Consider the following 15,786-nt stretch of genomic DNA (forward strand, 5'->3'; position numbering starts at 1 on the left):
AAAATTTTAAACAAAATATTTAAATTTTCAACCAAAACAATCAATTTTCAACAAAGATGTTTATTTTTCAACAACAAAAAAAAACAGCTTCGAACATATTACATGTATTTTCAATTAAAAAGTTCAATTTATCAAGAAAATGAATTTTCAACTGCAATGATGAATCATAAAAAAATTACTTTTGGATTTTTAACCACGAAAATTAAGTTTTTATCAACAAAACAAAGGAATTTTTAACAAAACACATGAATTTTCAACTAAAAAAGATAAGTTTTCAATAAAAAACAAAAAATAGAACAGTTATGTTTTCAGTTAAAAATATTATTTTCTAACCATGAAATAACCAAAAACCTTAATTTTCAACTAAAATAGACAAATTTTCAATAAAAAATGGAATAATTATGTTTTCAGTTAAAAGTATTATTTTTTAACGATGCAAAGACTAGTTTTATGAAAAAAATTTAATTTTCAACGAAAAACAACGGTTTTTTTTATTAAAAGTATAAATCATCAATTATATAGTTCAGTATTCGATCAAGAAGATTATTTTTCTACAAAAAATGATGCATTTTTAACACGTTCTATTACTTGCAACAAAATAGTTCTATTTTTAACCAAGAAGATTAATTATCTACTAAGAAAGGCGAATTATCAACAAAATATATGAATTTTCAACTAAAAAAAAATCATTTTTCAATAAACAATAGAATAGTTATGTTTTCATTTGAAAATATGATTTTTTAACCGTAAAATAATTAATTGAAAGAAATTAATTTTGCAATCGAAAAAAAAGATTGATTTTCTACAAAAAGAATAATTTTTAACATCTTACACAGGTTTTTGAATTAGAAGGATAAAAATCATCAATTAAAAAGGTCATTATTCTATCATGAAGATTAATTTTCTACGAAAAAGGATGCATTTTTAACACGTTTTATTAGTTACAACAAAGTAGTTAAGTTTTAACCAAAAAGTTTAATTATCTGCTAAGAAATATGAATTTTCATCTAACAAAGATCAATTGCAACAAAAAATAGAATAATATAATTTTCAGTGAGAATTGGATCCAAAATCTTGCATTTTCATGCTGAAAAGACTAATTTTTCTGCAAAACAGTTGAATTTTAAAAGTAAATTTTAAAACCCCGTATAAGCTTTAAAAAAATTGCATGAGAAGGCTTTAAAAAAATTATGTTCTAAAAAGAGTTTAAATAAGAAAAATATGTTTTTAAATAAGAGAGTAAAACTGCTCAATTAGAAGCAGATAAATGATAATTGAAGAAAGAGGGAGAAAAAATAGAGATCTAAACCACCATTCTAATGAGCCGCTTTACACTTTTATTTGAAAAAATGTTTCTCTTATTTTATCTCTTTCTGTGCAATTATGTTTCACAAATTTATTTTCTTGAGTATTTGTTTTTTAACAATTTTTTAAGAAACGTAATTCTTTTTCAGCATTCTTCTCGCGCAATTTTGTTGAAATTATTTTTTTTAAGTTTATTTTGCTTTAAAAAATGTACTTTTAAAATTAAACTGTTTTGTAGAAAATTTGTCTTTTCAGCATGAAAATTCAAAATTTTGGACTTAATTTTATTTCTTAATTATCAGTAAAATCATTCTTGGTTGAAAATTCAACTCTTTCCATTTTTGTTTTCATTTTTTTTTATATAGACATTTCATCTTTTTAGTTGGAATTGAAACTGTTTGGTAGAAAAATTATTTTATTTGGTTTTTAGAAACTTATATCTCTAACTGAAAATTCAACTATTATCTTTTTTGTTGAAGTTTATCTTTTTTAAGTTGAAAATTCATTTTTTGGTTAAAAATTTCACTATTTTGTTGAAAATAATGGATTGTGTTCGAAATTTTTTTTTTTTGTAGAAAGTTAATCTTCTTTATGGAATATTCATCTTTTTAATTGATTATTTATCCTCTTAATTCAATACTTGTTTTTTTAGTTAAAAATTAGTTTTTTCATGATTAAAAAATAATATTTTTAACTGAATATATACTTATTCTACTTTTTATTGAAAATTGATCTATTTTAGTTGAAATTTCATCTATTTTGTTAAAAATTCGTTAATTTTTTTTTGTAAAATATAATAGGTTGTGTTAAAAATTCATTTTTTTGTATAGAAAAATAATCTTCATGATCGAATATTTTGCTTCTTAAATTGATGACTCATCCTTTTAAATTGAAAACCTGTTTTTTCTGTTGACTTTTTTTTTTAATTTGTTTTTCTTTGTTAAAAAATAATGTTCTTAACTGCATATAAAATTTCATTCCATCTTTCAACTATTTCGTTACAAATTATTATTTTTTTGGTTAAAAAATATAATTTTTTTGGTTTTAACCTTCTTTATCAAATATTTATCTTTTTAATTGATGATTCGTCATTTTAGATCAAAACCCTTTTTTTGCTGAAAATTTAATTTTTTTTTAATTAGTTTTTATTGTTAAAATACAAGGTTTTTAACTGAAAACATAACTATTCTTTTTTTTTAATTATCTTTCTTAGTAGAAAATTAATCTACTTGGTTAAAAATTCATGTTTTTGGTTGAATATTTAAATAGTTTGTTGAAAATTCATTTTTTTTTAATGGGAATTTTTTATCTGAAAATTTGAATATTCACTTTTTAATTTAAAGCTTGTCTTTTTAATTTGAAAGTTCCACTATTTGACTGAAAAATCTTTTTTTTTTAGAGAGATTCAGTATTAATCGTTTAATTTTTATCAATTTTATTAAATATCTAACTACTTTGTTAAAATTGTATTTTATTTGCTTAGAAATTAATTTATTCATTTGCAAATTAAGCTATTCTATTATTCCAAGTTCCAAAATTGATTTTTTAATGAAAAATGCAACTGTTTGATTGAAAATTTAACTGTTCAGTTGAAAATTTATTTTATTTGGTTAGAAACTTATATCTCTAACTGCAAATTAAGCTATCATGTTTTTTGCTGAAATTTGTCTCTTTTAGTTGAAAATTCATATATTTTGTTGAGAATTCGTTTTTTAGGGTTGTTTAATCAATTATGCTATTATTTAGCTTACAATGCGTAATTTAAAAGTTTTTTGCTTCAAAAATTTTCCATTTGAAATTTTTATTTCTAAGCTTACATTTTTAATTTGAGAAATTTTTAAATTCTTTCTTAAAGGCTTGAACAAATAAAAAATAAAAGTCTTTGAATTGGAAAATTTTGGATAAAAAACATTTTTATTTAATAAATAAATTTAAAAAATTTTAATTTTTAATTTATCTTAATTAAAGGATTTTATTAAATTTAAAATGTTGTTTCAGTCTAAAATATTCAATTTTAACCCATTCAATTAGCAATTCTTAATTAAAAACAAAAGATTAATTATTGGATATTTAGCAATATTTAATTTTTTATTTAAGACAAGTAAATTGAAACGAAATATTTAAAAGTAAAGAATCTTTAACTGAATTGTTTGACATAGAAAACCTGGAATCGTTAAAAATTCGAAAAATGATTAAATTGTAAGTGAAATTTAAAATTTTTTATGTATAATTTACAAATGAACATTTGTAGACAAAATTTGAGTAATTTTAAGAGATATTTAGGAGTTTTAAAAAGATTAAAAATTATAATGCAAATTTTAGAAAGTTTTCTTAAAATCTTCTAGAATATTTCTTGAAAATTTTGTTTAAATCTTTGAAAAACTTTTAAAATATTTTCTTAAAATAATTTTTCAAAATGGAAAAATTATTTTTAATTTTCCTCAGAATCTTAAGAAAATGTTTTTATTCTTTCGAAGCATTTCACAATTCTTGAAAAGAATCTAATTTTTTTTTGTTAAAAATCTGCGATAATCTACATTTTTTATATTAGGCTATCATTTCAAGTTTCACATTAAGTTCGAATATTTTCAAAACTTCTACATATCTCTTAAAATTACTCAAATTTCGCCTACGAATAATAAATGTTAAATTGTTATTTATACATCCAAATTGTAAAGAAATTTTCTAACATTTTCAGTATTTTCTGAAGATTGTACAAAAAATTCAGTTCATTTTGACAGATATTTAGAAGTTCTGAAAAAATTTCCTAAATAATTTTAAATTTAAAACCAATTTAAAACAACTTCTAGATTCCTCAAGATTTTGAAGTAAAAGTTTGAAGCTTTCGAAGGATGTTTTAACTATTTAAAAAGAAAATAATTGAATTTCCAATTTAAGAAGTGTTTAGTTAAAAAATTTTCAATTTTTCAATATTTGATATTTCTACCTTAAAATTCCTTAAAATTATATAATTTTGAAAATTTTGAAGTTCATTGATTGATTTTTTAATTTAAAGCATTAAAAATGATAATGTGGATGTATATTTTTTTATATTGAAAAATGTTAGTACCTTCAATTTTATGCGCGTAAGTTATTGAGCATTTCAATACAACATTTTTTTATTAAAAACTTTTAAATTTCAATTTTAAAAGTTCAAAATTTACCAGTTTCACTTTGAGTATTTTCATTTTCAGCTCAATTTTTATTACCTCGAGTGGAAAATGTTTTAGCTTTACTGTTCCATTTTTTAATTTCATTGACCGTGAAAAATGTTTTCGAACCGGGAAATGACTGGGACTTTATTTCATGGATTAAAACGACTACCCTGGTTTTTCTTGGTAGAGAAATAATCTTCTTGATTAGAGTTTTATTTTTTGGTTAAAAATTATTTTGTTGAAAATAATGGAGTGTGTTCATGATTAAAAAATAATATGCTTAACTGGAAATATAATTAGTCCATTTTTTATTCAAAATTGTTGAAAATGTGTATTTTTTTTCTTGTATAAAATTAACTTTCTTGATCAAATAATCATCTTTTTGATTAATGATTCATCATTTTAGATCAAAAATCTCGTTTTTTTGGTTAAAATTTTAATTTTGTTTTTAAATTAGTTTTTTTATGGTTAAAAAATAATATTTTAAACTGAAAACATAACTGATCTATTTTTTAATTGTCTTTTTTATTTGAAAATGAATGTGTATTGTTAAGAATTCTTCTTTTTCGGTAGAAAATTAATCTTCTTGATTAAAAATTAATGTATTTGGTCGAATATTGAACTATTTTGTTGAAAATTCATTATTTTTATTGAAATTTTTATTTTATCTGAGAATTTAAATATTCCGATTTTATTCAAAGCTTGCCTTTTTTTAGTTGACAATCCCACTATTTGAATGAAAATTTTCTTCTTTGTGTAGAAATTTAAGATTCATCGTTGAATATTGATCAGTTTTATTGAAAATTTAACTACTTTGTTGAAAGTTCATTTTATTTTCTTAAAAATTAATTTATTCAGCTGAAAATTAAGCTATCCATTATTCCAAGTTTCAAAATTGATTTTGTTTTAGTAAAAAATGCTACTAGTTGGTTGAAAATTATGCATTTTGTTGAAAACGTAGAGTTTGTATTTTAATAATTTTAAATTATTTTAATAATTAAAAATTTCAATAATAAAAATTTTAAAAAATATACGAAATAATCATAGATCAAATTCAATATTCAAGCCTCAGGATTGAAAAATTCGAATTGCAAATTTCCACTATAACCTGTTTAAAACTTTCAAGTTTCAAATGTGCAATTCGATAATTTGAAAATGAAACATTTCAAGTTTGGAAATTATAGATATAAATTCTTTCTTTTTCAATCTATTTAAATTTAATTGTCCAAAGTTTAAAACGTTTTAATTTGAAATTTTAAGTTCAAAATAAGAAAAAGGTGTATTTTTTAATGAACGAATATTCAAGACATGAAGAAATTGAAGCCCTTTTATTTGATAATTTTAAACTCTCAACATTTAACATTTAAAATTCAAAATTTTGTTTTGAAATATTTTTATAATTCGAAAAACAGATTCTGCAATCATTTTTTTACTGTTTGCAGGTCTAAGTATCGCCACAAATCCGAAATTCGATGGCAGACTGTCCGACATCGAACCGGAGTTTAAAAAGCAATTGAAAAAGCTGGTTCCGATGTTACTGTCGCCAGAAAATTTGGTTACAAAGAAAATCAACGGACAAATCGTCAAGGCAAGAGAACTTGTCGAATACTTCAAAAGCTATATCAAAATTTACAAAGGGGACGAGTTACCCGAACCAAAAAGCATGCTCGTGGTAAGTTTTTCTGTTTAAAAAAAGCTTCATAACAGGAATCACAGTCCTTACCTTTTTTTTATCTAATCCTCTTTTTCCACCCTTAAATTTGAAAAATCCTCAAAGACGGCATAAAATCGAGAATTGCGACCCAATGTTCCCCCTTTTCTCCCCTTTTTTTTATAAGGTTTTGATTTATTTTTTTAAGAATCATTGACAAAAATTCAAGATATTAAAAAAACTAGACTCTGAAAGAAATTCTTTTCGATTATATAAATTGTAAATTTTTTTTTTAACGGTTTATTTGATAATTTTGAAAATTTGAAGGACATCAAGAGCGAAGAAATCACTATCGATTCAATTCAGAAACTAAACCTGAAAGATAAATCAATTTTGTAGTTTCAAGTCAAAAAGGTCTTTATAGTGGTAACATAATAGGATTCACAGGTCAAAATTCTCTACAAACAATGAAAATAAGAAGATTTTTCTGGAAAATAGAAGATGAAACTTTTAAAAATATAATTAATGTAGCTATTGTTATTAATTTTCAATTGAAATTCTTCATATTTCTAATATTTTACGTGAAAATATTGATTTCTCATCCAAACGAAAGCATTTTAAAACAAATAGTTGAATTTTCTGCCAAAAAGATTAATTTTCTACCAATAAGAATAATTTTTTCAAACAAATAATAAAGTATTCTTAACTAAAGAGATGAATTTTCAACGGAAATGGTTAATCTTCATAAAATGCATTTTTAACAAAGGAGATGAGCTTTTAAGCAAGTAGTTTAATTTTCAACAAAAATGATGAATTCCCCACAAAAAAATGTAATAATTGATGTTGCAACCAAAAAATGATTTTAATTAAAAATAGAAAAAAGAAAATAAAGACAAATTTTCTACAAAACTATTAATTTTTAACCCAAACAAATAATTTTCAACCGAAAAGATTTTTATTTTAAATAAAAACTTTTAAATTGTACAAAAAAAACTAATTTTAAACAAAACAATTGAATGTTTAAACAGAGCTTCTGATTTTTCAAACAAAAAGTTAATTTTCAATTAAATAATTACATTTTTAACTAAAAATAATATTTCAGTCAAGAGAACAAAATTTAGACAAAATTTTTTAATTCAGAAAGACGAATTTTCAACAAAATAAATAACTTTTATACCAATTAATAAAATTTTTACCTCATAAAGCTGAATTGTCAACAAAAAAGGTTATAGCTATAATAATATTTCAGCAAAAAAAGTGTAATTTTAAATACAATTTTCTGAATTAAATATAAAAAACAAATTTTCAACTGGGCAGTTGAATTTTTAAACAAAAACTATAAATTGCAAGAAAAAAGTTGATCTTTAGCCAAATAGTTTAAATATCGACTGAAAATGATTTTTCAGTTAAGAAAGAAAAAATCTCAATCAAAATTTATAATTTTTAAGTCAAAAAAAAAGAAATTTCTAAAAAGCAGTTGAATTTTTGAAGAATTGCAAACAAAAAACATGAATTGTCAACAAAAAATTTTAATTTCAAACAAAAATTATGACTGTATAAAAATAGTTGAATTTTCAACAAAATAAATAACTTTCTAACCAATTAATTAAATTTATACCTTAAAAGGATACATTCTCGGATAAAAATGTAATAGGCAATAGTTTAACATACCAAAATTTTATTTAAAATAAAAATTTTGAACCCGAAATTATGAATTTTTTGCAAAAAAGTTAATTTTTCAACCAAATAGTTAAATAGTAAAACAAAACTTATTTTTCAGACAAGAAAGAAAAAAATATATCCAACATTTTTTAATTTTAAGCCAAAAAAAGATGAATTTTCCACAAAGCAGTTTAATTTTGAACAAAAATTATGGAATTTTAGCAAAAAACTTAATTTTCAACTAAATAGTGGAATTTTTTAACCAATAATAATTTTCTTACAAGAAATAACGAAATATACATCCTAATTTTTAATTCAAAAAGACGAAATTAATTGAAATTAAAAGTGTTGAAATTATACATAAAAAAACAACATTTTAAATACAGTTGAACTTTGAATCCGAAATTATGAATTTTCAACAAAAATGTTAATAACTGATCACTCTAAAAAAATAGAAAAAAATTAATGAGAATAAGGAATTAAAGTCTATGCTTACATAAAAAATATTTACATTCTTTAAAAAAAAATGTATTTTCAAGAAAATAGTTGATTTTTCAACAAAATAGATTTTAATTTTAAATGAAGTACAGTTGAATTCGTCCGAAAAATATAAACTTTTAACAAAATAGTTGATTTTTCAATCAATTTGTTGAATTTCTAAACCCAAAAAACAACAAAAAAACTAATCAATAGAAAATTTAACCGTGAAAGATTTAACAAAACATTTGAATTTTTTTAACAAGAAAATAATTTTTTCAGTCAAGAAAAAAAATTAATTAGAATCAAATATTTAAATTGTCGTGTTTTAAAGACGAATTTAAAATAAAATCGTTGATTTTTCAACGAAAAAAGCTTTTTCAATGAAAGAAACAATTCATTTTATATCTGATAATTAAATTTTGTGCTAAAATCGTTTAATTTTTATCCCAAATAGAACTATAATTATTAATATTTAACTAAAAAAATGAAAATTTCAAGACAAGTAAACAAAAAGGATAATTTTATAACAAAATTATCATTTTTTTAACAAAACAATTTTATTTTTAACCAATTAATAAGCTTTTCATCATTAACAAATGAATCTACGAATATTTGTTTTTTAACCAATTTTTTCATTCTTAAGCCAAAAAGACAATTTTTCAACAATGCTTTATTTTTCAATCAAGAACGATTTTCAAATCAAGAAATAGCAACAATTTCAAACAAAATTAGTTAATTTTCAATCTAAAAAGACAAGTTTGTTACAAAAAAAAGTAGAATTTTTAATCTTTAAATATAAAATTTTATAAATATAATTAAATTTTCGATCAAATAATATAAATCTTAAACCAAAAATATGAATTATCAGCCAAAAGAGGAACTTTAAACCAAAAACTTTGGGATTTTAAAAATAATTTCTATTAATTCAGTTCTCATTTAAGTGGAAACGTGGATCATAATAAGGAATTAAAAATTATCTGGTGATAAAAATACAATTTTTTAAAAGTCAAAAGTGAATATTATTCAGTTATGTTGTTTATCTGATTTTTAATCTTTTATCTTCTTAAATTTGTTTAAATATTTTGTCAACAATCTGAAAAAAATGTATCAATATAAAAATTACTAGAAAAAGTTGTTAAAAAAAAGAGCCGCGATTAGAGGGCACTTTCGTTAATATTTACGCGGAAACCATACGATACGAGAAGTTTCTGATAATAAATTAAATCTCCTTTTAATGCCCTTTTTTTCGGGAAAATATCCTTTTTTTACCTAAAATAAAACTACCGAACCGTCGTGTTCCCTGTCATAATAATTCGTTAACATTTTCTTTCTTTTTATGAAAAAATTGGATTTGTTTAGGCGACTGCCGAAGCGAATAATTTATCAGCAGTTGCCGACGCGAAGGAATTGTACATGCAAATGATGGATTGCGTTTGCGGTGGAGCGAAACCTTTCCTGGCGACGGCGCATCTCGAATCGGAACACCAAAGATGCGTTGACAAAGCATTGCACCAGTTTCAGAATAAACGAAAAATGGGAGGAGACGAATTCAGTCAAACTTACATGGAGAAATTGCAGAAGGTAGATTTCTTTTGCTTTTTTTTATTTCAAAAAATAATAAAACTGTGAAAACCCTTAAATTTTTGACAATCCTATTGAAGTCCCTTAAATATTTGGAATTTTCTTGATGACCCTTGAAATACTATGAAAAAGGGTTACTACAAAATCCCAATTTCGAAATTCCCAGACTTTTCCTGGCCAATTTTTCATTTTTCCCTGACTAGCCTTTTTTCTGTCAGATATATAAAAACAAACTTACAACTAAGAACAATAATTTTAATGCAAAAAAAAATATTTTTAAATTCGTCCAAATAGTTGTGATTTCAATTCAAAAAGATGGGTTTTGAACCAGATTTGAAAGAATGAAATAAAATTCTCAATCAGTTGAAACAATTTTCAGATAAGAAAGAAAAGTACTTGTCAACAAAGTACAGTTTGATTTAAACAATGAATTCTCAACGTAAAGGGTATTACTTGAAATTTCTAACAAAAACTATTTTATTTTTCAATCAAAACAAGTTGAATTTTTAATTTTTTTTAAATTAAAAATAAAAATTCTGAACGAAAGAAATGAATTTTTAACCAAATTATTTCATTTTGAACCTAAAATAGAAGTTTGCTACTGAAGATACAAATTTTCTACGAAATACATGAATTTTTAACCAAAGTGATGAATCTTTGATAGAAAAAAAAATTGAGCGGTTGGGTGCAAGAACGGCCTACTTGCATTTTCCGTAAGGTCGAAAGTCGAGTCCAGTCTAGTCACGTGACTGAGCTGCTCGAGAGATAAAACAGTGCGATGCGGAATACGCATTTACGAAATGACGGCTGAATGGAAATCTTAATTCTTAGATTTGCAACATTTATAAACACAAATTTTGGGTTAGGAGAAGTGTCAAGTGTTGGAACCAGGGAGGTGCTTCCACTGTATTGCTCAATGCAAAAAATGTGCCACGAGAGTTGAAAACGGCCGTGCGGCGGCGCTAGTAGTAACTTTGTTCTACAAAATCATGCAGTATCATAGGAAAAATGCATAAAAATTACAAAACAAATATAAAAAACCCCTTTAAAATCATTTTTTCTTCATGGTGCAGAGTTAGGTAGTAAATGAGACTTATGTACATACGCATGATTTTCTTTAATATAGGAAAAAGCGGCATAATTGACACAATTCAAACAAACAAATTGCATGGATATTCAGAACTTATAAAAAAGTATTACAAAAACAAATACACAAAGGAAAAAAAGGCAAAAATATATATTATTATCAAATTATAAGTTCCAAATTTCAAATAACAACTAGATCTTTGATTGACAAAAAATAAAATCCCGAATTTAAAAACATCCGAAACTAAAATTCACCGACTTCAAAGCCGACTTGTAAAATAAGCGAATTATTAAATTCCCACAAATATTTCAATGCTCGAAATTTAGAACTGCCGAGCATAGCTGATTGATTGATTATTAATTTATGAGTTATTATAATTATGAATGAGGCAAACAATTTAATTAATCATTAATTCATAATTTATTTATTATTTTCAGCAACTTTTAAATTTCAGGAATAGAAATATTTATGGGAACTTAACAATTAATTTATTTTATCATTCGGAAATTTTTTTGCTAATTTATGATTTTGTTATTAATTTTTTCGTTATTTTGTGTTATTCCTTGATTTTCAGACACTTTTAAATATAATGATGAAGAACTCATTTTTTTATATTGCCGTTTTAAAATATAATGCTAAGTATAATTATTATATCCATAAGTGAAAAACAGGGAATAACGAAGCTAAAATATTTAAAAATTTGTATTTCACTCTTAAAGAAAGACCATTAACGAATATTTTTTTTATCTTTGACAACACTCAAATTAGTCGAAAATTATTTTTCGAAGTGCTATAATAAATCCATGTTGAAATTAAATTCTGAGAATTGAGAACAGGAAAATAAGTATTATCACCTTGTTTTTAAATCTATGTAAATATAATTTTCATAAGATTTTTGAGAAATTTAAAAGATTTTTAAATATTTCAGACTTGTCAAAAAAGAATTTAGAAGATTTGAATGAATTTTTTTATATAGGATTTTACAAAATATTATGAAAAATTCGAGTTCTTTTAAAAGATGTTTAGAACTTTTAGAAGTTGGGAAGGAATCAAAAAATATTTGATGAATTTTCGAAAATATTTCAGAGTTACTTTTACAATCTTGTAAATTTCCCCAGAGATTGTTAGAAAATTTGTTTATTCTCTTGAAAACTTTCGAAATTACTTTAAATTTTACTAAATATTTCTTGAATTTACCCAATTTTTTTGTTCGTTTTTATTTTACAATCTCACCCAATTGAAACATTATGCTTTAAAATCTTCAAACTATTTTTATTCGAAAAATTAACTATTGTATTTTTGGTTTAACATTATTTTCTTTTAATTAAAAATTGTGCTATTTTGTTAAAAATTCAGCAAAATTCAATTGAAGTCATCTTTTTTCATTGAAAATTCATCTTGTGGTACTATTACATTTTTGGTGCAAAATTCATTTTTTTTTTGTTAAAACTCAATTATCAGATTGAAAATTGAACTATTCTCTTAAAAAGTTATCTTTTTTGGTCGAAAATTCAACTTTTTTTGTTAAAAAGGTATATTTTTATTGAAAGTTAATTTTTTTATTTTAAAAGTTTAACATTATATCATTCTTTCAAAATTAATCTCTTTTGGTTGAAAATTTCATTATTTTGAGGAAAATTGTACTATTTTTGCTGAAGAGTCATATCTTTTTGGTTGAAATTAACCATTTTCATTTCAAAATTTATTAATTATATTGTTAAAAATTCTGATATTTAGTTAAAAATTTAATTCTACTATTGAAAATTCAACCATTTTGATCAAAAGCATCTTTTTTGGTCTAAGATTCAACTGTTTTCCTTTAAATCCTATTTTGTATAGAAAATCCGTCTCTGTAGATTAATAACTAATCTTGCGTTAGAAGACTCATCTTTTTGTTGAAAATTTTTCTTTGATGGTTGAAAGTTATTTATTCATTTATTTTTTGTTTGAAAAGTTTACTGTTATATTGTTGGTTCCGACTTCATCTCTTTTGGTTAAAAATTCAATTATTTTGTTTGAAAGTTCAACTATTCTGTTAAAAAGTAATATTTTTTCGTTGAAATTTAATTATTTTTATTTAAAAAGTTTACTATTATCAGGGTGGCCACACTCGGGAGAATCTGAAAAAAAACCGGGAGAGAAATATTACACCAGAAGATTCCCCGTATTTGATCATTCATGCAATATTTAAAATTCTGCAATTTTGAACGTTGAAAGTGGCAGTGACTTTCTTTTATAGAAGTCACATTCTTTAGTAAAAAAATTTATCCCGTCATTTTGAATTATACTTATTAATAATATATTTGTCACCTTTAAAATGTATGTAATTTTAATTTAAAATTATAGTTTTGAGTACGCAATTCTAAAGCAGTTTAATCTTTAAGGCCTTGAAACCAAAGTTTTTCTTAAATTAATTTTTGGAAGTTTCGAATTTGAAATTTCACAATATTGTTTCAAATTACAATATTAAAAATGTCAGAACAATTAAACTATTAAATATTTAAAATATTCATTTCAAAAGCTGAGGTAGACAGTTTTGAATTTAATCATTGTAAATGTGAATATAAAGCAATATTGAATTGAAAAGCTTAAAATTGTATAATTTCAAAAATTGGAATCATAGCAATCTAGTTTTGTACTTTTTTTTAATTTTCAATTTTCAGTGCAATGTCTTACATTTTTTTTATTTTTAGTCGAAGAATTAAAGAAAAAATTAATTTCAAATTGAAAAATATTTGATTGGAAATTTTCATAACTGAATAATGATTTAAAGGAATATTTGAAATTAAAAAGTTAAAAACTGAGTTTAGAATAAAAAAGGGAAATATTAAACTGTCTGACATAGATACTTTCATAGGTTTTAATTTTACTCTTAAAATTTGATTGGTTGCATTTTGGAAAGTATAATTAGCAATTTAAAAGTTATTACTTTTCAAACGATTTACATTTACTTCAAGGAATTGAAATTGTAAAGTGCATAACAAAGTTTTAATATCACAATTTATTTTTTAAGTTTTTTTTAGAATAGTTCAATTCATTTTTTGATTTTAAACAAATTTGTCTAATCATCTTTAATATCAAATTATAATTTTTTTATGCTATAATAATTTAAAATTCTAGAATTTCCGAAGCTTTGGCTGTATAAGAATCATTTTAGTTTTTAATTTCAGATTGTCAAATTTTAATTGCTTTGAATTTTACAGTATTCAAATTTAAAAGTTTTGAATTTCACTTATTTAATTTTGAACGCTTTTAATTATAAAGAATACAATTTAAATTCCTCTGAATTTTAAATGATCTAATTTCTAAAATATGAATCTTAAAGTATTAAATTTTTAATGTTGTGATATTATCCTATTTTTGAAATTGTAACTTGAAATCGTCTAATTTTAATTTTTAAATCAAAATAAAATTGTTTAATTAAAAGCGATCCGACTTAGAAATGATACAGTTCAACTCGTTCAATTCAGTTGCCTAAAACCTCTGAAGCTTAATTATTATAAACACTTTCAAAAGTATATGCTTTCTAATTGGAAACTTTAAAAATTTAGGGAAGGCGCGAATTATGAAAAACGGAAAATCTCCAGGTGTAAGATTTCTCTTTCGGTTTTTTTCTGATAATAGTTAATTTTTCAAATTAAAATAATTAACGTTCAACCAAAAAAATATTTAAAATATTAATCCAAAAGGAAAGATTTTTCAAAAAAACGAATTTTAAACAAAGCAGTTGAATTTTCGACCCAAACAAAATTAAAAATAAGACTTCTGAACGAAAGAAATGAATTTTTAACCAAATTGTTTATTTTTGAAATTAAAATAAAAGTTTTCTACTGAAAATACAAATTTTCTACGAAATACATGAACTTTCAATTAGTTAAAACAGTTAATTTTCAGCTAAGAATAAAAGAATTTTCTGCAAAATACATGAATTTTCAACCAAAGTGATGAATCTTTGATACAAAAAAAATTATTTCATAGCAAAAAGCGTAATATTTGATATTTCCACCATAAACTATTTTATTCTTCAATCAAAACAAGTTGAATTTTTTTATAATTAAACTAAAAAATAAGAATTTTGAACAATAGAAATGAATTTTTAACCAAATTGTTGAATTTTTAACCCAAAATAGGAATTTTCTACCCAAAATACAATTTTTTTACAAAATACGTGAACTTTAAATTATTTAAAACAATCAATTTTCAGCTATGATGATATTTGATATTTCCACCAAAAACTATTTTATTTTCCAATCATAAATAGTAGTTGAATTAAACAAGCAAAAAAGGAAAGAATTTTCAACAAAATAAATTAATTTTTAACTAAAAGAAAATCTTAGAAATTGTTACAATATTAACCAAGTAAATTATTTTTTAACAAAATTGTTGAATATTCAACGCAAAAGAGGTGTTTTCTGTCGAAAACACAATTTTTTTACAAAGTACATGATTTTTCAGCAAGGAAAAAAAGGAATTTTATACAAAATACATGAATTTTCAACCAAAGTAATGAATCTTTGATTTAAAAAATGAATTTATAACAAAAATTCTAATATTTTATACTTCCACCAAAAGCTGTTTTATTTTTTAATCGAAAGCAGTTGAATTGAACAAAAAAATAGGAATTTTTAACAAAATAAATGAATTATTAACCAAATTGTTGGATCTTCATCCCGAAAAATGAGTTTTCTACCAAAAAATATAAGTTTTTAACAAAAAATCAACCATAAAAGATGAATTTGTCACAAAATAGTTTCAATCTTCAAGCAAAAGTGATTTATTTTCAACCAAATAGTTAAGATTTTTAACATAATAATAAAGATAACTTCCAATTTAGTTTTTCGAAAATTCCTTTATTCTATTAGGTT

The 15,786-nt window shown here is 22.6% G+C and overlaps 1 protein-coding gene across 2 annotated transcripts in view; it reads left to right on the forward strand.

The window, feature by feature from the left end:
- Window positions 1-15,786, forward strand: part of LOC117172340 (atlastin) — a 96,111-nt gene that overhangs the window by 57,015 nt on the left and 23,310 nt on the right. For both annotated transcript variants that reach the window (XM_033360149.1, XM_033360148.1), the window contains exons 4-5: window positions 5,903-6,132; window positions 9,613-9,834. In XM_033360149.1, the coding sequence (XP_033216040.1) occupies window positions 5,903-6,132; window positions 9,613-9,834 (452 nt within the window). The remainder of the gene's footprint in view (window positions 1-5,902; window positions 6,133-9,612; window positions 9,835-15,786) is intronic.

This window comes from Belonocnema kinseyi, chromosome 5, assembly GCF_010883055.1.
Source record: "Belonocnema kinseyi isolate 2016_QV_RU_SX_M_011 chromosome 5, B_treatae_v1, whole genome shotgun sequence".
Lineage (NCBI taxonomy): Eukaryota > Metazoa > Arthropoda > Insecta > Hymenoptera > Cynipidae > Belonocnema > Belonocnema kinseyi.